The sequence below is a fragment of the Liolophura sinensis genome, chromosome 8 (assembly GCF_032854445.1).
Source record: "Liolophura sinensis isolate JHLJ2023 chromosome 8, CUHK_Ljap_v2, whole genome shotgun sequence".
NCBI lineage: Eukaryota > Metazoa > Mollusca > Polyplacophora > Chitonida > Chitonidae > Liolophura > Liolophura sinensis.
Genome location: NC_088302.1, coordinates 27,656,901 through 27,680,975, shown reverse-complemented (window position 1 = coordinate 27,680,975; position 24,075 = coordinate 27,656,901). Strand labels below are relative to the sequence as shown.

The following is a 24,075-nucleotide window of genomic DNA, read 5'->3' as shown; positions in this document are numbered from 1 at the left end:
GACCCTGATTTAGATGAGATCCAATTGTTTATGTACACAAAGAAACAGAAGTTGAATATGGTACATTAGAAGTATATATTTTCCTCAGCTTTCTGTATACTCTTCCAAGCCCAGGGAAATGAGACTGTCTTATAACTAATAACAAGGATCATAACTACCATGGCAACCAGGAGTGTGGTCTCCTCCGTACAAACGGCAATAGAGTGAGTGAGTGATGTCTTGGGGTTTAACGTCTTACTTAACAATTTTTCAGCCACATGACGTCGAAGGAGCCCTTAGCGTGCATATACGTGTAATGTGCCTCCTTGCTGCAGAACGGATTTCCACCGCTCTTGTATCTAGTGCTGTTTCACTAAGACGACTTACCGAAGGCAAGTAAACTGCCCCGCCCGAGCCATTATACTGATACGAGTCAAGCAGTCGTTTCACTATCCCCTTAATGCTGAACACCAAGTGAGGAAGCTACAACTTCCTCTTTTAAAGTCTTAGGTGTGACCCGACAAAGATTGACTCGGATCTACTGTTCCCGAGTGAGTGAGTGGGTGCTTGGGGTTTAACGTCGTACTCAACAATTTTTCAGTCATATGACGACGAAGGAATCATTAGGGTGCATGTACGTGTAATGTGCCTCCTTGTTGCAGGACGGATTTCCACCGCTCTTTTATTTAGTGCTGCTTCACTGAGACGACTTACCGAAGGCAAGTAAGCCGCCCCGCCCGAGCCATTATACTGATACGGGTCAACTAGTCGTTGCACTATCCCCTTCATGCTGAACGCCAAGCGAGGAAGTTACAACTTCCTCTTTTAAAGTCTTAGGTGTGACTCGATCAAGGATTCATCCTGGATCTACCGGTCCCGAAGTGGACGCTCTACCAACCATGTTATCTGGCCGGTCCAGGGCAATAGAAGCAAGCTTAAAAATGTACCCTTATTTGTTACGCAAATGAGTAGTGGCTACGGCTTTCTGTTAGGCCGGTTTGTATCAAAATATGGGGATATTCTTCTTGACATCTTTGTCCAACTAAGGATGATATTTATGCAGATTTAAATTCAAGGAACATTAATATGGTGAAACAATTGGAAACATCATCTGGAGAATGTAACATATTGATCACGTTCTCTTCATATTGCACTCAGATATTTTCCGTGAAAATACAGGGTATACGTGTAACATTCGCATATGTTAACGTTTATCAACTTAAATACAATGTCACTGAAGAACTGTACATATCTGCGGTATTTATCTGTTTTGCCTACCGGGATGCTAAGGATCATTGAAGCTAGTAAAATTATGCAAATAAATTGTATTTACAGTCGCCCAGCCACCACCCCTATTGCTTATTCATGGATTTCTTTGGGGGGAAAAAACAACAACAACAAAATAATTGTTATCTAAAATATTAACAAACTGTAATTTTAAGTAGAGCTTCTGGACTTTGATATGGAAGAACTCAGCAAGCATACATGTATTACTTTGTTATAACAAACCAGAGGTCAAATCTCAAATTTAGTGCATGTCCAGTCGAAGAAGTTCACGTAACAAACTGGCCCAAAGTGTGAATCAATGGAATACAACATACACTTGTATTACGGATATCCCAATTTTCAGGCTATTCCCATACCGCATGGCCAGGAAGCTTGTATATACATGCACATGTTATGACTTGTTATTTCCTGCGTATCTGAAATAAACCAGCTTGTTTTCTAAAAATACTTGAATAACTGTCAGTTGTTGATTGCAAAATCTGTGTTGTCAAATGCTAAATCTGCTCATTTGTGTGGAAACCGATGGAGGACATCTCGCTACCTCGCTCTATCGATCTTTCTAATACGGGGCGAGGCAGAGAGGTAGCAATGCGAGGTTACGAGGCAGCGATGCGAGACAGCGAGGTAGCGATGCAAAACAGCAATGTATCGAGGTTAACATGATCTTGCTGCCTCGCACCGCTACCTTGCTACCTCGCATCGATACCTCGCTGCCTAGCTGCCTAGCTGCCTATCTGCCTTGTTACCTCGACCTTTGCAAAGGGAGAGATAGCGAGACATCGAGGAAGCGAAATAGTGAGGTAGCGAGGCAGCAAGACAGCGAAGTACCCAGGCAGCGAAGTACGCAGGCAGCGATGAATCAAGGTAACGAAGCAGCGGGGTAGCGAGTTGGCGATGCAGCGAGGTGGGGAGCAGTTATTATAATCACTTAGTGTCAGGCTGGACGTAAAGCAACAATATAGTAAATGAATAAATAAATTTATTTAAATAAAGAGTAAATCAAATTTCAGATTCCTACCACCAACCAGTTCTGAAATATGGCGTAGCCAAGATTAATAGAACAAACAATGATGGAAGGAAAAGCGATAACTATATATATATTCCTAAAAAAATATCCTGTCCCCAATTCCCACAGCTTCCCAACACATCTCAGCTAATCAGAAGTACTGACCTAGATGGGACTATTATGTAATAGATCCAGGGCCTGGCAATTAAAGTGTGTTGATTTCAACCGGCATCACATCCGGCCAGCAATTATGTGTGAGATATAGGTTAGTGTCATACCTTTTCTCATACACCCGTAGTAGGCTGACACATGAACCAATGTACCATACTTTCAGCTATCGTATTAGTGTGAGGGGCAAAAGATCTATGTGAATACTTCACATGCAACATGATTAAAACGGGGCAGCTCTAAAGAACTATACTGTGATACAACTGTATAATTGCCACACGAAATTCTGCTTCTCGATTGAAGTCTGTCATCTTCAAGATGATACACTAATGTTCACTTGTCGGTTCTATCTGATAATACGCCAATTTTGCTCTAGAAGCATTATTTCGCCGCACATAAATTTCACGTCACTATATAATGCAGAAGAAATGATACCAAGCATAAGCATGATTTTTGGTAAGTGAGCATTGTTACTGTCCACAAGCGGTGAGTAGCAGTTTGGGAAACAGTGTACCACATCTTGCCTTGGTACAGCAAGTTTTAGGTTCTCGTGATTTTGGGCGAAGCGAAGACCAGTTTCGAGGTTTGTAAGTTATGCGCCGTCTAGGCAAATACATTACGTATGTTTTCTTGTGACGTCATTTGATTAAGCTGAATTCTTGTGACGTAATTTGACTAAACTTGTATTCCTGGCAATACACATTAGGTTCTTTTTCAGCAAGGAGAGGTTCGTACGAGGAAGACCATATCTAAGAAAAAGCATGACAATCTTTTCCATCCTTAGAACCACATACGTATTGCTGATAATGCGTCCAGATGGACAACTGACTTACGTCTAGATGGACAACTGACCTACGTCTAGATGGACAACTTACATTTAGATGAACAATTAACGTACGTCTAGATGGACAACTCACGTATCATCTAGATAGACAACTTATTACGTCTGGATGAAAAACATCCACTAATAAATCTGAACTACATAAATTTAATGCTTATCTAATATAGTTTTCCCATTTTTGTATTCACACTAGAATTCCTGTTGTGCATAAATGTAATAAATGTTTCACAGAATGAATTTTTATATTGCCTTAAATGTACATTTGACTGTCTCACCGTTAGACGTGACACCGGTAACTGTCAGTCAGGTAAACTATGTGCTTTTATGTGTGACTTTAATGCCGATACCCCACTCATGAAAGAGAGATGGTACAAATAGAAAGAAATAGAAGCCTTTTAGCTAAAATCGCCTATTAACACTATTAACAGTCCTGAAAGGGCCAAATTGAGTCAAGCTGTTTTGCATCATTTTGCTGTGGAAGAATATATTTTATCCCTTTTTCGATATGATGTAATACTAGCCAGAGAGGACAGTTCCAATAGTATTATTAGTATTAGAGTCAGAAATACGTTGTCTTGAACATTATTTATGACTCCACCACCTGTTAAATCAGTTAGGCCAATGGCTGAAATACGTGAATTACTGGTTCTTTAGTTGAACAAACTCAAAAGACAATTTCAATGCAGGCAAAGACTAATTCCTCGTCATTGTATACAAAACACTCACTCCACGAACTCGCCCGAGAGCGAACATTTATCCTGCGCTTTCCAGAATGGTCTAGACAATGGGCATTTGGCTGTCGAATGTTGTACATTCTAGACAAAATGTGGAGAAGTAATAAAATCTGTTCATCAGGGATGAATAATTTCTCTCAAGTTGTCCATGGAAGCTGTATACGCCGGCAGATTTGGCAGGTTTCAACTGGCGCTGAAGAAAGTGCCAAGGTGAATAATTTGACCAATCAGATGGAACTGTACCAGATTTAAGATATTCTGCAAATAGAATACCTGGTCAGAAATTCTCAGTGAAGCACATGGTCATATGGTAATCTTTGCAGAAGTTTACATAAACAACTTACAAAGACCTGTCCCTAAGATATCTAGAAATTTTGACTAAAAATCTAGCTCTATAATCATTGCAAAGATCTAAAAATAATAAGCCGGTTAGGTACAATGTTAAGAGCACATATCTGGCAGAATTTCAATCAGAGATCACGTCTAAGACATTTATTGCGCACTTATAACACCGTTGGTGGACTGAATAGGACGTACTCGAGCTCAAAATCAACTACTTGACGTTCAGACATTCTAACATCTAACGTCATGATTGTGTGAAGATCGACCCAAAATATTCTACTCGATTTTGGAGGATATACTTTTGAGGCAGACTCTGTGTTTGTCGGTGGTACAAATAAATCTTTTCAGTTCTCTAACACGCATGTATCGCGTTACCAAATAGTAATAACTCCTGAGTGCCTTTTAACTAATAAAGAATGCTTTCCAGCAGTTTACACCATATATGACTTGACCTGACTTGACTTAATTTCGGGAACATTGGGACGCGGTGTCGTGTCCTGTGACCACTTAACGTTCTGTCAGTGTTGGACAAACCAACCAATGAAGAACATCCTAGATGTACATATATTGCAAAATATTATCTTCTTCTAAATATACTCCTTCTCCAAATAAACTGAATAAAGTAGGTTAAAATTAATCCAATAGATTTTTCGAATACATAACACTGCTGTCGGTCATGGTAAATGTTTTATAGTCTTCTCATTTGTTTTCCAAATCATCCAAAACAACTCATAAACGTGTAGCGTAACTAATATGCTAACGCTTGAAACTTATAAACCTTCAATATGTTTTGTGTTCAACATTAATTTGTCTTTCATCCTTTACCATGTAATTAATAGTGTAATCATTATTCTTGTCAGCGTTGTATATATTTGTTTTGAGGTAAGAAACACTAATGAGCTTAAGCCAAATAAACAATTTGATCTTAATATCAACCAAGTCGAGAGACTCGAGATTAACCCTGTGTCGGCTCATACCAAAGACTTAAGAAAAACTGGCACTTGCCGCTGCCTCGCTTGTTGCTCATCGGTGAGAGGTTAGAGCAACGAAACAGGACTGGTTGACCATGTGTCAGTGTAATGTGACTCGGTGAGGTGTCATGTCTGGTGTCTTCAACATGATACTTTAGTGATGACAGCACTTTGGCGGCCCTGCCACAAATTGACACAGTACATGTACTCACATATAATGACTCCCCATCTCATATGACTGAAAAATTGTTATGTACGACGTAAAATCCCAATTAAATGATATTTGATGTGTTTATTTGTTTGACTGGTTTTTCCCGTCAGTATTATGGCATGGGGGAACAAGGTAGTGCCAGGTGCAAACGACCATCCGCAAGTTGCTGACAAACCTTCCTGCGCACGGCCGGAGAGGAAGTTAGCATGACCTGGACTTGAACTCACAATGACAACTTATATAACATTAAACCAAAATAGTTTCATTATACTGAAGTGAATGGAATGATGGGAATCGTATTATTTACATTGGATTAATACGTATATCAGGTAAACATTAATTCTTCGAATTCCACTGACCCAGGGTATTTATTTTACAGTCTGTTTGAATAATATTTTCTCAGATCAAGTCACCAAATTTTAGATTAAAATCGTTATTTATATTTTCATTTACGTGACTGTCCGAGGAAGATGACAGGAGTAATAGAAAGCCAGCGATGAATACGTTATCATTCTGTAGTAGAAACGAAAATTAATGTAAGAAGACCTCGATCTCATTACCTTTTGATAGCTATGAAATCTATTAATACACCCACACATGAGAGACCAGAATGAGAGCCCGGTCAGTGTTTCCTCTATTTGAGATTCCTCCCCAGTTCGCGGCTAATTGTTATCCTTCTAACCTAAGATTTTTTTTTCTGTTTTATAAGGCGTTAATTTGTTGAACAAATCAAGCTTCTATTTATTTATTCCAGCAATTATCACAGGAAAACCCTTAAAAGCAAGTGAAAGAGAAGATTGTATAAAGAAGCTGTGGAAACTCAGACTCCCCTAAAATGCAACAAAAACTGGATTTGAGATCATTTTTATATACCTGGGTGTTTTGACATATGTCGCTGTCTGTCAGGTAAAACATCTTAATCTTTTTTGGATATCTTTATTTATTGTCTTAAAATACTTTAGTCAAAAATAAGCATTCCGGTTAGTTTAACTTATTTTTGGTTAAAAAGCAACTTTTCTTCGTTTCTTTTTCGATACACGTTAAAAAAATCATACCCTTTTGATCCTGCTGGTCTTCCATAGAGATATGTGCATGAATATGTCGCTTTTATTCTCAGACAGATGTAATTTATGTGTTTTCTACTTGCTTGCATGCTGATAATAGGCTTGTGAGTTTCAGCCGTGTGTCTGGGGCTGGCATAGCTCTTATACCTAATGGATGATACCTGTGTCCTAGAGCTATCAATGTCTGGTATGTCACACTGACGTTCTGGCAAATCTAGCTGGAAGGTAAATTTTTCATCCAGATTGATCTGGTTCACCTGTATCTCCGTCAAACCAAACTGCACTTTGCATAGCAACTAACTGAGGAGTTCATACCCACTCATTTCCCCACGCTTCATTACCGATAAGCACGATCCAGTTACCTTCAAGCCATTGATCGTGAATTTCCCTTTATGGTCTCGGTTTCATCTGTGGAATTAATTACCATGGAGCAAGAAGCTGACGTTATAATAGCATTAAGTATACATTTTCGTGATTAACGACATACGTTAATTTACTCCCGTACTGGAGCTATATGGCCTTACACCAGAACAATAAACTGCCATGGAGCGTCCGGTATAAATGACTTACATTGTAGTATTGGAATCTACATACGAGGAACTCAGGCATGCATTTGCTTCATTTTATCCTTAGTCAGAGGACAGTATATTGGAGAATGCGAACAGCCAGCGGTCGTTTATCATTACTTCATGGTTGTTGGTGAATGTTGCTGGTCAGTATAATTAAGATGCACTTGCACATTGTATATACACATGTAGACTGTGTGAAGACTAAACATTTACATTTGTATATGTTCTGAGTCAACGATATGAAGTGCACTGTCTTCATTGCGACAAGCGAATTTCAAACCAGAATCAATAAGTCATATCTTTTTGTCGATTCATGGCTTCCGGATCTCAGAATGAATCCATGTAGTATCAAAATGAACCTGGCACACTGAGTACAATGTCCTAAAATGTCGGTACTCAGTCCATCCATCACCAAATCTCCTTGTTTGGGTTTGTTTGTGTCGTTCGTTGTACTGAAGGTGAAGCGGCTCCAGGCTGTGAATGCCAGCGAAGAGTGATCTATTCTTGTGTCTTGTAAAAACGCCTGGTGATTTATTTTATTGGTCCGCGGAAGGTCGTAATCCGTTTTTGTTACAGCGGCCATTTCAAAGAATACACGTAATGACTAATCGATGGCGGATGCAGCAAGGGATGAAAACACGCACGCACAGGAAATGGAAGTTTACGACCTCCCCGTCCGCCCCGCAGACGTAACAGCAGGCTTTAAACCTTCACACCAGTTTTATTACAGAATTGTTGATGTCCATTTTAGTGATAATGTTCGTCTTTTACACTTTGCTAGAAGATTTGGATGACCGCTTTGATCGCTCACATAAGTGATGAAATGTACATCGGCGTAAGCCATTATGATACTATAATAGCAGGGTCTGAGTGTAGTTTGCCTAGACTCAGTGATGACTGCTGTCTTTGACTCTCTTAACACCGATGAACTCCAAAGGAAATAGTTCATTCGTTCTGTACTTTTTAATATTATAAAAGTACCTCGAAGACTGAAAAGAAACTGCCAGAAAACAGTCCTTACCCATGGATCATGGCGACTACCTTTAAGCAGTGCCGAAACCAATCAAAATATGCAATATAAAACGATTGCGTGTGCTCCGTCCGTGTTACAGTAAAATACATAGCTGTGCTGAGATACCTTGTAAATTTACCAACTTGTATAAACTATTGCCATGCCTATCTCAGATAAATATGATTTTAAACTTTAACTCACAAGGTTTGGTGAAAATTAAACATTAGTCCCCTGTATAATAGCGTTGTACACTAATGAAGCGCATCGAAGAGCGATTTCTTGCGGACACTGTCCAGTTTTCCTTCGAAAAGCCAAACATTTCGCCTGTGTAAGTTCCTCTAGTAGGCGAAAACACTACATTATAAGCACGGCAGTAACACGTAATATTGCTTTTCCTCTTTTTGCCGTTTCACGTGGCTGTGATTCCTATACTTCCACACTTCTTCCCATTTCCTGACAGAATATTGATTACTCTGCAGCCCGTCTGTGCAATTGTAACCGAGGTGAGACTTCTCACGTCGCCTTTACCACTCTATGCGAACACTGCCTGCGAAGAGAGCAATTAAGTCGTTTTCTACACCGAAACCATAGTCCTTGGCCTTTACGCCGGAACTGAGTATGATTATTTCAAAAACCTGCTGTCAGGCCATATGATTTATTCGAATGCCTACTTCATCTCTGTGCTAGCAGTGTGTTTCTTTGGAATTGTCAAAGTTAATATGCCACTTGTGCTCTGTATGCTTGAAATCTAACCAACAGATAGAGCGGCATTAAGCTTGTCCCATTAAATGGGCGCTATACTTGTGGGTTATTGCTGATTGATCTACAGAACAGCTTTATAAATAATCCATTTGATGGAAAACATATGTCCGTAATCTAAACATCGAATTACTTCACTTCTTGACAACCGTATTCTAGAGTGCATGTCAGCTTGGGGACACATGCGATTATGTCTGTTGATTTATATATTTATCTGACAGTTAATTCACCGCTTTAAGAACACTGTTTAGTATGTATATAATGGCTGATGTATTACTTTTAGTTAAGTAAGCCTTGAAAAACAGCGTACAATATACACCCAACCTGACTAGAATGAACATGCATGAAGTCCAGTGAAATTTAGGGAACAGCTCAACTTATTATAAAGTAGTCTCAACACAACTCGCTACAATATAAATGTATAATAGTCGATAAATCAAGGACGGAGTGGTAATAAAAAAGACTATGAGGCCAATTACATGCCATCTGCACTTAAACTGAGCATAAGCTGTCAACGAGCTTCAGGAAGTTTGAGACTTGTAAAAAATAACAAATTACGTCAAATTATGCAACACCATCGTGGCTGGCACTTCGTAGGTTAAACTCTCCAAGTAGTACCAGAATAAAAATTGTATATGGCATAAATCGTGATGCAAATCGATATACATGTATGCCATACAAGCGTACTAAAATTAGCGCACTTGTCAATCGTAGTTTTGATGTTCTGCAAATCACAAATGGCACATTATGAGAAAATGATGTCGTTGTCGTAATGAACAGTGCCAGAATCTTCGGAGTCTCTTACCCAGGCCGCAAACTACTACCCTCTGGTTGGAAAGGATTACCCGATAATCAATGTGTAATTTTTCAGAGAAAGGTCTTCGTGTGGCACGGCGAACTCCTGTGGAAATGGATGCAGTATTTCGATTGTCAAAAGGCTCCCAGGAAGATGGATTAGCAATTTTCTGTTATCCGCGCTGACCATATCACGGCCAAAAACAGGACCCAAATAAGAAAGCGAATATGATTGTCGCACATGCTACCACTTTCTATCTCGGTGGAGATCAGCAAATATCCCTGGATGACTACATTTTTCTCACTTGAGAATAAATTGACGCGTTATGAGGATGTTTGTACAGTGAAGCTTTATGAATGTGCTTCTACATGTAGCAATAGGAGTACTGATGTATCCCCAGGAGGTAATCGACATCAAAAAGGGTTTATTAATTTGTGTTTATTGATTAACTCATATCGCATATGCTTATGCCCATGTGTCTGGAGAGTTGCTGTCGTTACTACATGTACCACCCAGATTGCTTTCACTATGTTTATCGCAATTATGTGTACCACGGGGATATGCCCCCATTATGCTTACAGAAAGTGTAACTCAAGATTTACCTTATAGTTATGGCATGTAATTGTGTAGCCTATGTAAATGATCATTATGCTAATTGTCATTATTGTAAGTTCCCCAAGAAATATATGTCATTACGTTCATGGTCGTTACGAGTACATGCACTTCCAGATTTGCTGTCTTTATACTAATGGTCGTTATGTGTACTCCATCCGTGAGCTGTCATTGTCATTAAGGCAATAAAGGTGTACCTTAAGAATTAATGGTACCATCTCAGTGACACAAGAAGCCATATTAAATTTATTGCATTTACCTCAAGGATTGCTGTAGCATAGTTATTATACGTGTCCCTCAAGTGTTGTTGTCATTACCATTATAGTCACAACGTGTATCTCGATAATTGCTGCCTAATATCATACCTATTGTTATAAACGGTTACCGGAAGAATTGATATCATTATTGTATGTGTGTTTGAATGCTTGGGGTTTAACGTCGTACTTAACAATCTTTCAGACATATGATAACGAGGAGTCATTATGTGTATGTACATTCGAGTTCATGGCGAGTCCATACCGCCGCAGTGCTGTCGTCACTGAAGCATTATGCCGAAGACACCAGACATGACACCTCACCCAGTCCTATTGTACCGACATCGGGCCAACCAATCATGTTTCCTTGCTTTAACCTATCACTGCTGAGCGCTAAGCGAGGCTGCAGTAAGTACGATTTGTGAAGTCTTTGGTATGACCCAACCCGGGTTTGATGCCGGAGTGTCCCGATTTCGAGGCGGACGCTCTATCATTATTCTAATTGCCCTCATTGTTATTTCACGTACCGCAAAAAATGGTATTAAGGCTATTGCCCTGAATTTCTGTGATTACCTCAGGGTTACTATACGTGCGTGTGCTTTATGGTTTTTAGTTAACCTTATCAATGGTGTTATTACTAGTGCCTCAATAGTTGCTGGCTTTATCTTTATGGTTATTACATCTACCACGCTATTGTTTATATCATTGTTCTTAATATCGTCATTATGTTCACTTCAAGAATCGCTATCATTGTTCTCATGGGTTTTATTAGGTGTTTCCTGAGGACAGCTGCTTTAGGCAACCAATAGCAGTCACGACAATTGCCCTGCTCTAGATTGTCCCATATAAGAAGATAAATAGAACACCATAAGTCCTTCTCGTGGGTTGTTGATGTACTTTATATCTAAATAGGACATTACTCTGCGTCCCTATTTTGACAAATAGTTTTCTATTGCAAAAAAGGCATCTTATGGAAAACACCATGTTTATTAAGAGCCAAGAAATGTGTTTGACAAGCCAATCGTTTTTAGCGATGGATTTTATCGATATTATTATTACACTGGTACAAGAGGGAACTATAGATTTTCCTCGCCTCTACCAGTTTGTTTGTCTGTCGATCCGTCACAGTTTTCCTAGCTTCTTGCACAACAGTTTGACGAAGGGCTAAGTATTCTTTCCGTCTTCATGTTGTGTACGTGTCTGGTGGCGAAAATGATGAATGTACATGCTGAAAATAATTGTTTCAGGAAAGAAAAACGACCACACAAGACAATATTTGAGATGTAGTCCAGATTTTTTGGCATACGAATTTACACGATAAACTCGAGAAATATTGCGTCTTCATAAATGACTGCACTGATATAAATTTGCTAAATTTATACAGCTCATCTACCGACCAGACAGTGATTGTTGGTTACTTCATGGAAACAGCTCAAAGGCTTATTGGATGCTCAGAACTCGTCAAAGTCAGTAAAAACTGGTCATGTTGTAGAAATAGGCAAATAGCTCTAAATGGCCGAATGGGAGGCAAACTTCTTGCATCGTAGAACATTAAACCAGTGCAATGGACTCTTTCGCATCATTTTGAGGAGGTAATGTTGCCAGTAGTGTGTGGATGTGTATTAACTTATTAGACAAGGGTGTCTACTGGATATTTCCTGGAGATCTGATCTGATATCTGATGCAATTCTGATGCATGAAAGCCAAAAAAGGTCTCGAACAGATGTGATCATATGTTTACTTTCTGTCAGTTTCTAGACGTATACATTGGTGTGGCTAAAATCTCAATGTAGTCCAGTTAAGTTAACGAAAGTTAGGGTAATCTTGGGTAAACAAACCTGTCTGTGTGTAATTCATTAGAAAGAGACACAATATCTTGTTATCAAGTTGTTTTACACATTCCAAAAATACACTTCGGTGTTTGAAACTGTCGAAAGAGTCTTGGAATTCTTGAAGTGGTCTTTTGTTGGATTGAAGCAGCACTATGTCTCGTCACGCTTTCAGGCTGTAATACCAAGGTTCCTACCAGAACAGCGCTGAGTGCGTCAAACATGCACAATTGGAGTCAATTTTGCTCTGTACAAATACAGCGCAGTAAGGATTACAGATGCTCGTTATGCGCGCTGTTCCATGCTTAAAGGCACATATAAATTGCATTTGCTTAGATTCAATAAGTAATTTAGGGTTGGCTTGTTTTTATGCTCGGTAAAATTAACATTTAATCGAGAATTATCGATATCACTAATCCATTTATTGATATCGATAAAAGAATTACTGATATCGATAAATGTTTATCGATTTCGATAAATGTATAATCTATATCGATTATTCATTTATCGATATCGATTATTCATTTATCGATATCAATAATTGTCGATTAAATGTTAATTTGGCCCCTCATATGTTTCATAGATTTAACAATGGACTTACATGTTACAACGTACATGTATATCGGTAGACATATAAAAACCTAACACGAATGCGTGTAAAGTAGTATACCTAATCCTGTGATAAGGGTATTTTCCCAGTATTTTCATATAAATTCATTTCACATAAATACATTAAATTCCAAAAAAATGTGGCTTAGTATAAAATGCTCAAAGCAATGACTAACATCAGTGTGTCCAAGTTTTCGCAAGTCTTTTGTTTTGCTGAGTATTCTAGGTAGTCACCGCTTGTCGCTTCTAACTCACTGTACTTAAAGTATACATGTCATGTACACACTTACCAGTTATTCCTCAACATTAACACTTATGTTGCTTCATCTTACCCTCGCCATATAAGTTGTTCCGCTTTCTAATTGACTGAAGGATACAAATGGTCAAAACCAATGCCAACTCGAATGATTCCTGGCAATGGCAACTGCTGTAAGCTGAACAGTAAACGCTCAAAACGCATGAGGATCCAAGCATCAGTAAGACGCAATCTCCCTTAGCATGCCCATTGTCGCATTATAGACTATTAAAGGAACTCAGACACAACTCTTCTTCGTCTGACAGTAATTAACAGTCGAGATCAAATTAAGCTCTTACCACAGTCCATCTTCAAACATGGGCCTAAGTTTGTAATTTGTCTCAATGAGCAGTTAAAGCAGAAGGAGGAGGGCACGAGGATGGGACAAGATACAAATTATCACCGCCCATCTCGCTCATCTTTCGAAGGGGCAATCTCAGTCCCTCACCATTTATTCCCGCCCACTTTGCACACCTCTCGTGGGTGCAAGTTCTATCTCTCTTCACTTGAACCCGCTCACCTCACACACCTCTCGTAAGGACAATCTCTGTCCTTCATTACTTGTCCCCTGTAAGGACAATCTCTGTCCTTCATTACTTGTCCCCGCCTACCACACACACCTCTCGTAAGGACAATCGCTTTCCTTCATTACTTGTCCCCTGTAAGGACAATTTCTGATCTTCATTACTTGTCCTCGTCCACCACACACACCTTTCGTAATCACAATCTCTGTGCTTCATTACTTGTCCCCTGTAAGGACAATTTCTGATCTTCATTATTTGTCCCCGCCTACCTCACACACCTCTCGTAAGGACAATCTCTGATCTTCATTACTTGTCCCTGCCCACCACACACACCTCTCGTAAGGACAATCTCTGTCCTTCATCACTTGTCCCTGCCCACCACACACACCTCTCGTAAGGACAATCTCTGTCCTTCATTACTTGTCCCCGCCCACCTCACACACTCTTCGTAAGGGCAATCTCTACCCCTCATTACTTGACCCTGTCCACCTCACACACCTCCCGTGAGGTCAACCTCTGTCCCTCATCAGTTGACTCTGTCCACCTCCTACGCCTCGCGTGAGGTCAATCTCTATCCCTCATCACTTGACCCAGCCCACCTCACACACCTCCCGTGAGATCAACCTCTGTCCCTCATAACTTGACCCTGTCCACCTCACACACCTCTCGTAAGGGCAATCTATGTCCTTCATTACTTGTCCGCTGTAAGGACAATCTCTGATCTTCATTACTTGTCCCCGCCCACCACACACACCTCTCGTAAGGACAATCTCTGGCCTTCATTACTTGTCCCCGCCCACCACACACACCTCTCGTAAGGACAATCTCTGTCCTTCATTACTTGTCCCCGCCCACCTCACACACTCTTCGTAAGGGCAATCTCTATCCCTCATTACTTGACCCTGTCCACCGCACACACCTCCCGTGAGGTCAACCTCTGTCCCTCATCAGTTGACTCTGTCCACCTCATACGCCTCGCGTGAGGTCAATCTCTATCCCTCATCACTTGACCCAGTCCACCTCACACACCTCCCGTGAGATCAACCTCGGTCGCTCATAACTTGACCCTGTCCACCTCACACACCTCTCGTAATTACAATCTCTGTCCTTCATTACTTGTCCGCTGTAAAGACAATCTCTGATCTTCATTACTTGTCCCCGCCCACCACACACACCTCTCGTAAGGACAATCTCTGTCCTTCATTACTTGTCCCCGCCCACCACACACACCTCTCGTAAGGACAATCTCTGTCCTTCATTAACTGTCCCCGCCCACCTCACACACCCTTCGTAAGGGCAATCTCTATCCCTCATTACTTCACCTGTCCACCTCACACACCTCCCGTGATGTCAGCCTCTATCCCTCATCAGTTGACTCTGTCCACCTTATACACCTCTCGTAAGGGCAATCTCTGTCCTTCATTACTTATCCCCTGTAAGGACAATCTTTGATCTTCATTACTTGTCCCCACCCACCACACACACCTCTCGTAAGAACAATCTATGTCCTTCATTACTTGTCCCCGCCCACCTCACACACCTCTCGTAAGGACAATCTCTGTCCTTCATTACTTGTCCCCGCCCACCACACACAACTCTCGTAAGGACAATCTCTGTCCTTCATTACTTGTCCCCGCCCACCTCACACACTCTTCGTAAGGGCAATCTCTATCCCTCATTACTTGACCCTGTCCACCTCACACACCTCCCGTGAGGTCAACCTCTGTCCCTCATCAGTTGACTCTGTCCACCTTATACGCCTCGCGTGAGGTCAATCTCTATCCCTCATCACTTGACCCAACCCACCTCACACATCCTCCCATGAGGTCAATCCCTGTCCCTCAAGACTTGACCCTGTCCGATAAAGAACATTACAATAAAACTAATACGTATAAATAAAAGACATTCGCTTTCGGGTCAGTGATTTAAAGAGTCCTTTTCAAAACAGACCAAAGGCCTTGAGTTGGCGGAAATCAAATCAGCATTGATCTAATTCCACAACCAGTATGGCATTGGTTTTGAGGAACATAGGCAAATGGAGCAGGACAGACAAATTAGGTTGTCTTACATATACATGATTGTCGTCTAAGATGACTTAGCTGCTAGTGATATATGTTACAACCTAAGCTCGCTCTGCTGTTCAAGAACACCGATCGTGCTGTCCACCTAAAACTGTTCAAAAGTACGGCACTACCCAAATAAAAATAAAAAATATATATTACACCCCACAGAGATCATAACATTTTAGAATGTTACCATTGGGGATGTTCCTTGATACGGTCTGAATTATTCTCACTGTGTCATGCATTATGTTCTGACTAATTTTTAGGGAAGACGTACATGTAGTATTATGAAAGATATGCCCATAATGACGAAATATGTTAACATATTACTTATTAGGGAACCAGGTTTGATATTCATTTTGTAACATTGTAAGCTTTATTTAACAGATTATGCCACAGCATTCCCTGTGAGCACTACATGTATCTTGTCCCATCCTGTCGCACATCACAGACACGCACTGCCCGACTTACCCATTTGGGTCAATTGATTTTCCTCTGACTGATGTACAGAAGGACATAGGGTCTACACAGCACAAGACAAGACGTGACAAGGCCATTGATCGGACCAAACGCATCGGAAAACTACTGCAGGAAAATGTTGTGCAGAAACGGAGCAGTGGGCCGATGAAACTGAAGGCAAGTTCTATTCACCGTGCCCACAAGAGAGCTCTAGGCTAGCCGCATCTAACCCAAACTTGATCAGATAACTTAATGCTTGAGAGTGCTACAAAGTTTCGCTTCGCGTCAAGATACCAAACCACATAGATGTTCCTCCCGATACGGTATAACCTTCGCAACGTTAAGTAGAGACCCAACTGTTCAAATACACGGCCTTTATTATCTGTATTTGTCACCGTACCATGGCAACACCGTTAAGCGGAACGGTAAGGTGGCCATTTAACCTCGTGCCCTTTGCTGGTTTTTTTACACAAATAATCTAAACTACTAACTTAAGCGCTCAAGTTTGATGACTGTTGAAATTCTAGAGAAAAAAAAAACAAACAAAAAATAAATAAATAAAAAAAGCAAAAAACAAACGTACTGTTAGTTGATTGCAAATGACATTTTTGAAGGGATTAGCTGCCGACGCTCGACTTGTGTCTGTTTGTGTACAGAAGAAAGCCACAAAAGCGCATACAGCGCAATGGTCTATATTTTGGCATACCTTTAGAAATGGCTCTGTGCCTTACAAAATCAATATAGTTTGTACCTCCTAAATGTGTTATTGTAGATTGTAAATGCTGTTAAAACTGTTTAAGATAAGTTCTTCCAGATGGCATGTGTGACCGTGAAACGTCTGTATGCAGCAACATTCTCATGGCATTGTTCATATTTGGGAGAGTGGCAAAATAACATTGAGTAAAATTTCATGTAGACGTGTTCATACCATCTTTTACCACGTTTTCATTTATACAAGTCAACAGGGATCAGATTGACAACTACAGGCATAATTAGTGATTGTGATCACCAAGATGATGTGGAGAGCACCTGCTATCTGATTACTTACCTGGCCGCAGTCAATAGGCTACCCTATATGTCATCACATACAGCAGGCATTAAACGAAGATAGTTAGTGGGGGTGACTGTCACTGACTAATTATGTTTACACAACATCAGAGATCCGGTATATGCCTTAATGTATTGATTGATCGCATGTTGGATGTGTAACATGAAGTGGTGGACGACTTGTAGACACCTAGTACCGCACGGCCCTACAAGCCACTACTGACGTCAGCTGGGCAGGGCCATAACGTCTTATCCAATCATCTTCTGTTGACAGTACCGTGAGCATATAAGCACAGGTGTGTTACCACCCACAGCGCCCATTGCTCAGTGAAATTCTTAATGCACGGAGACTATTTAGAGCGATCTGTTTTCCCTGGTTTGCAATTCTGGCCATTTGCAATATAACCTGTAGAATACCATTTTCTGCTGAAATTCGATATGTTAAGGTTGTTGTTTTTGATTTTTATCACAAAGCGACCTTTTCCAGTACATGTACATATTAGTGCATGTAAAAATTTGGAAGATATTCATTTTTTTCGACGGTTGTTTAACGCCATATTTAGAAATTTTCCACTTCCACGATGGCGGTAAGTAATGCGGTGAACCTCAGGCAAGTTACTGACGACAGATACGCACACCAACGACAATGAAAGCTGTTGCGTTCCTTACAGCGATACCACTGCACCAGCATCGAGGTCAAATAAGAAGTGCATGAAAGTAATGCACTAAACTGATTTGCCACGATCGGAAACATTAAGCTGGCAAACATCTGTTTACGAACAGATGCTAACACACATAACGGCGAATAGTTTGGTTTAAACTGCCCAAATACATAGACAATGGAAAATTCAACAAATTCAACCTGAGTGTACGAATTGTAACAGTATTTACAAATACAGACAACATGGAGAAAAAGCATGACAAAATGAAAAATAATCAACTGGGTTTGAACCCCACATCACTAGATATCATTTAAAATGCGTCTAGTGCTGGAAACCACCACAGTGTCTTGCCCGTGTAAGGCCTTAGCGATCACCGCACCTAGTAATGTATATTTAAGGTTTCTGGACACATGGTGTGCAATCACCCCACTCTAGTGTCCCATCTGGTTGCCTGGGCTCAGTTCAGTTTTGAGGGCGGGTGAGGACAGAGTGCATGTAGTTGACAGGAAATGTTAGGAGCCTATAAAGATCTGAAATTTTGATATTAATGGTTAGAAGGAATAAGCGGTGTTGTGTGATGTTTAGTTTAAAAAAGATCCCCAGTTGTTATGTGCACAACTGGCGTCAGCTTCTAAATTTAGCTTGCCACTATTTACATATGCTGAGTTCAGGGCCTGTTGTCTGCCTCTGCCTTAGAATGTTCCAGAATACGCTCAGTTCGGGGCCTGTTTGTTTACAAGTGTTCAAGAATTTTCTTATTCTAGAAAATTACACCAGTCTATATAAGACCTATGAAAGCAGGTCAAAGGAGGAGAAAGGAGAATTATTGAGAGTTTTGGATGCTTTCGCTGTATGTTACTTTAGTAGGCCTTTTGTGCTGAATTTTGGTGTCTTTATAGCCTCTGGCTTTGTTATATCCTATCTCCACCGAGAACTTGTTCAGTCTGAACTTGTATATTTAATCTGTGCTCTTGTTTACACAATGCTTATTAGTACACGGACCCTGTCTGTGGAATTTTGTGTATATTTCGTCATACACTCAGTTATACTGTGGATTTTCCCTCTTATGAATATTGCCTCTGTGCAATAATACAGACAGTTTGGGTCGTAACACAGTCGAAAGCCATGGCGTACGGTTTCGTAGTTACTTTACTCTACTAAACCCCGTCTCTTCCTTGCTTGCATTTAATTTCTTGACCTGAAAAGAAACTGGAAAGCGCGATATTTCTTTAACGGTTGAATTTGGCCTAATAAGAGTTACATTTCTTGGGTTCGCCGTGACGCAAGGTACATGTGTGGACATAAATTTTTGGTATATATGGCTATGGCTTTGGACTTATATTATTTTGGTGATAGCACGGGGATATGGTAGCTCCATGAGTGAGGCTAACAGCAGATTTAAAGATTTACTTACCGTACAGAGCTGCTAGGTCAGCTTAAGTCACTCCTACAATGATCCCAGAGGAGCTGGCTGTCCTACCTTAACAGCGGTGTTAAATCTTAAGTATTAAATCTTAAATAAAACCCTGACCTTGTAGGTTTATGCATCGATGACACATAAATCATGTCTGCATATGTGTTTTTATGTTTCGATCAACTGGTAGAGTAAATCTTTGGTGTTTTGACGAAACGTCTTCGCTTCGGTATACGTCCGCCGTATCTGGAAATTTCACGCAATCATCAAATTCATGTCACGTAACATCGTGAAACCCCGGTCTTCGCATCACGTGTGGTTTTTCAATGGTCTTCCCCGACCCCGACAAAACAACATCGTCAAAGACCTAATATTTTGCAAACGATACTCAAAGAACGTGTTAGGCATCCTGTATGATACCAGAAGTCAATGTGGCCGCCTCTGCTCGGCACGTCAGTGCATCGTTAGATCAGCTGATCCACATTCGTGCGGCTAGAGGGTACGGGGGAATGCCGCTGGGATTATTAAGAATTACCCATGAAGCATTGCGAAAATGGCTGGCTTACGCACGAACATTCAAAATTGTCCGTTGATAGCTTTGGAGAGTTGTTCATTTCTCGGTTTTGAGTGACAGGCAGCCGACCTATGTGGCAAGTTACGTGCAGCACATGTATAGTAATACACAGTTACCGCCAAAGTCTATGTTAAATGCACAGGCTTACATTTCTATTTCTGAAGTAGCGTGGTGTCAACATGTCTTGAGCTACAATTTTAATGTCTCGTAATTCTCGAGTTACAGATCATTGAAATTACGTGACTGAAAAAAGTTTTTGACTATATCTCAAAAAGTTACAAAGATAGGCAAAATCCGAAAGCAGATTCGGAATAAACATTGTCAAATACACCAGAAAACATGAAAACATTATCAAACATAGACACGTTTTATGTCCTCAAAAGTTCACCGTTGGCGAGCTTCCAAAGTTTTCAATGTATGATCAAGATTTTTTCAAACTTGTTCTAACTGAGATCACTCTACAAGTATATCAAATTTCAAAAGAACTTGGAACGATTTCGACAGGTGTGCCAGAACAGAGTGCTTGGCCACGTTATAAAAGGTCCTGAACTAACATTATGCAGACAGCGCTGACGGCCACGTGAGTGTTATTGATCACTTATTGTCTGCAAGGCTCAAAGAACAATGGGAGTTCACAAATTCAATGTACAGAGCCTGGATTGGATTTAGTGCGACAAACAGTAGACTTATACAAACTAGCCAGTTACACGCCAGTGCTGAGACACTAAGTGGATAGAACATATTCGCTCACTTTGATCGGAGTCAACCGACATGACTGGTGACGTATTCAATGTCAGTATATTCGTGGTGCAAGGAAAATCAAAAACATTGGTTACATGTGTGCGTAGCGAAAACTAAGGGATGGGCATTTGCCTTTGTTGATCTCTAAATGTTCCGAAAACCTTATGGATTAAGTAATTATACTGCCAACGTCTAACTATAATTTTCAAATAATATACGTTTTTAATTAAATAACACGAAATTTTAAGATATGTGAATTGTTGTTTGATTCATTGCTGTTAATGTAGTACTCAAGTCATTGTGATGCCTGGAGAAATCGGAATTTAAGGCTGTTCGCCATTGAACATGGTCAAGGGTTCGAGCTCCAGCCACTGCTAGATACAGTGTCGAATATCTTAACTGATTTAGTTTCTTGAGAGTATCGATTGTCAAATATATTAAATTTTATTTGAAAATTAGGCCAGGAAATTTCTTTCTTTTACAATCTTCTTAGCATGGCACTTAATATGGAGCACCAACTTTTGTCACAGCTAAATTTAAAAATTTGCGCATTACAGATCAAAGGACATTAGTCTGCATTTTTGTCTGATCTATCAATGATCAAACCCACATCCCGATCCGATTCCCGACCATGTTTGTGGTGATTTGTTAGATTAGCCAATAGCCCAAGGTTAACATGTGTGCATAATTTCACCCAAATATCTGAGTAGCAGTTTTCGTAAAATTGCTGACACGTACATTGCTGACACTAACAGGCAAACACGTAAATAAATGTCATCAAAAACACAGAAAAACACATGTTGAAGAAAGATGCATACCAAAAATTTTTAAAATGAAAATGCCCATTTTGGGGAATATTTATTGTACTGAAGCAAGATACAGCGAATGTTTCTATGTCATATTCATTATGAGGAAACCTTCCGGTTTGATGTTGATCCCCTCATTTGGACCTCAAGCTCATTCCCCCGGTTTATCAGACTAACCACAAGATCAGTAGAGGCCAATACACGATGACCCATTTCTGTATCGAGGCTTACAAGGCCTTGATTTGGTCCCATACTGTATAATTTCCCTTTAACCTAGGTCGACCTGCCTGGTGTGTCATTACCTGATTGGTAGTGCCAAAGAGAAGTGTGAATGGCTCTTTAAAATCCAAGTCGAGCCTTTCAAACAAAATTTTCCCCATTGCCATTTTAAGAATAGGAAACCTTTGCGTATTCAGAAGTATATTAGAGAAGTGATGACATATGACATAACTGATTCAAATACTCCTGGTAGCCATCATGGAATGCCTTTGTAATGTTCACAACAAGCTTTGTAAGTGACAGGCTCCTGGTAGCCATCATGGAATACCTTTGTAGTGTTCACAACAAGCTTTGTAAGTGACAGGCTCCTGGTAGCCATCATGGAATACCTTTGTCATGTGCACAACAAGCTTTGTAAGTGAAGGACTTGTGGTAACCATCATGGAATACCTTTGTCATGTGCACAAGCTTTGTAATTGACGGGCTCCTGGTAGCCATCATGGAATACCTTTGTCATGTGCACAACAAGCTTTGTAAGTGAAGTCAAACCTGGGAAACCCCAATGCTATCATGGGTAAGTTTGTCCACACACAAACAGTTTCTAACCGATACACACGTACACATGATCTATCAATCTACCCTTCTCGAATGGGGACCTAGCCTTGACATTGCTCAGTGGATTCAGAGGATTTTACTTTTACCTAACAGCATAATTAGCCGGCAAGATTGCATTTGTAAATATATATGAATTTGTAAATATATAATAAAATATTGCTCCACAGTCATATCGTTGGCCACCAGAATTTCTTATCAAAATATAACATTTCTAATGTTTACATGCCATCTAAGACGGTTATGTGTTTGGAATTTTCTTTTGTATCTCGAAGGCGAATTCTTCGTTTAACGTTAGCGAAACCCTAAGTAAAGTACGTCTGAGATATTTTTGCATTATTCATTATGTCACATATTGTAAAACCTGTATCAATCAGCCTAGTGATACATTACTTAACACACTGAGTAAAGAGTCACGCCGTGCCTCCAAGACGCGTGTTCTACAGAGGAACAGCTGCCAATTCGCCCCCAGAAAGATCTATGTTACGTTAATGTCGACCCTTAACCCAAGGCGTTTACACTGTAGCTAGTCGCATTTACCGCCATTATCCTCCCTCAGGTGAACATTTATCCCGGCCGCGTCAATACTCATCAGCTAAAGGTTTCACGTCTAAGTGTTACACCGCTTCCTATCTAAATTTGGCCCTATTCTGGACCACCGGCTACTTATCAAGGACTTCTAAGTCATCGAATAGATCTTGGTAGAGAGCTCTCCATTAACAAATGGCTCTTTATGATTTCCATTAAGATATTGCCTCGGTCCATCAGTACAGACTCCGTTGACACACATCGTTTCAACCGTTAGATTTAGATGTGCACTTATACAGTGACAAGTGCTTCGTAAGTAAACTGGAGTGTACACAATTCTGTCTGATACTTTCACACATGAAGCTACGATAGAGAACGGTTGTACATTTTGTTGAATTCGTAATTAATGTGTGCTGTACTGTCCAATTGTCGGGAAAATGTGTTGAAAAACATTGAAAAACAATGAACATATATTTCTCCTCAGACTGCGATATGATATTTCCATATGAGGAAATCAAGTTAAAAATATAGAATATAAAAATAAAACGAATATATCAAATACAACAGTGAATTTACGCAGCAACATAAAGAGTCCTCACATCAGAAGGCTGCATTAAAGATAATTGCTTTTGTTGTTTGAACCAACACGACATAGCTTAGTGAACAGTCTTTGATCCGTTAAAGTGCTTTGGATTCCCAAGGGGATATATTAAAGGGATTTTCAAGGAAACCAACTTAAGCTTCTCTTTTTGTTTGCTCTTTCGGAACAATTTAAATGGTGCCCTTTGGGTGTATTGTCAGGTGACGTGACTACATTAGTGTGTAATTATTGCATGCCACGCAATGTATAAAAACAAAGCACGAGCCCTTGGCTAACCGTAGATAAGCTGTTCTTTTCCCGCTGGCGCCTGTTCTGTGTGGTAGTGCTCATTCTCTAATTTCAAAACAAATTTGATGGGGGTTACTTAACTCTTTTCATGTGATCGCGCAAATGGATAAGAAAGCAATGCAATAAAGTGGTGCGCAGGATCAACTGTTGTATGTCAGTAAATGCCATTATCAGAACTAAATGAAATTAGTTCATTTCT

General features: G+C 40.2%; 1 protein-coding gene across 1 annotated transcript in view; it reads left to right on the top strand.

Moving 5' to 3' along the window:
• Positions 1-16,603, top strand: part of LOC135473375 (carbonic anhydrase-related protein 10-like) — a 126,216-nt gene extending 109,613 nt beyond the window's left edge. Inside the window, exon 9 of the mRNA XM_064753225.1 lies at positions 16,436-16,603. Within this exon, the coding sequence (XP_064609295.1) occupies positions 16,436-16,603 (168 nt within the window). The remainder of the gene's footprint in view (positions 1-16,435) is intronic.
• Positions 16,604-24,075: the final 7,472 nt, after the last annotated feature.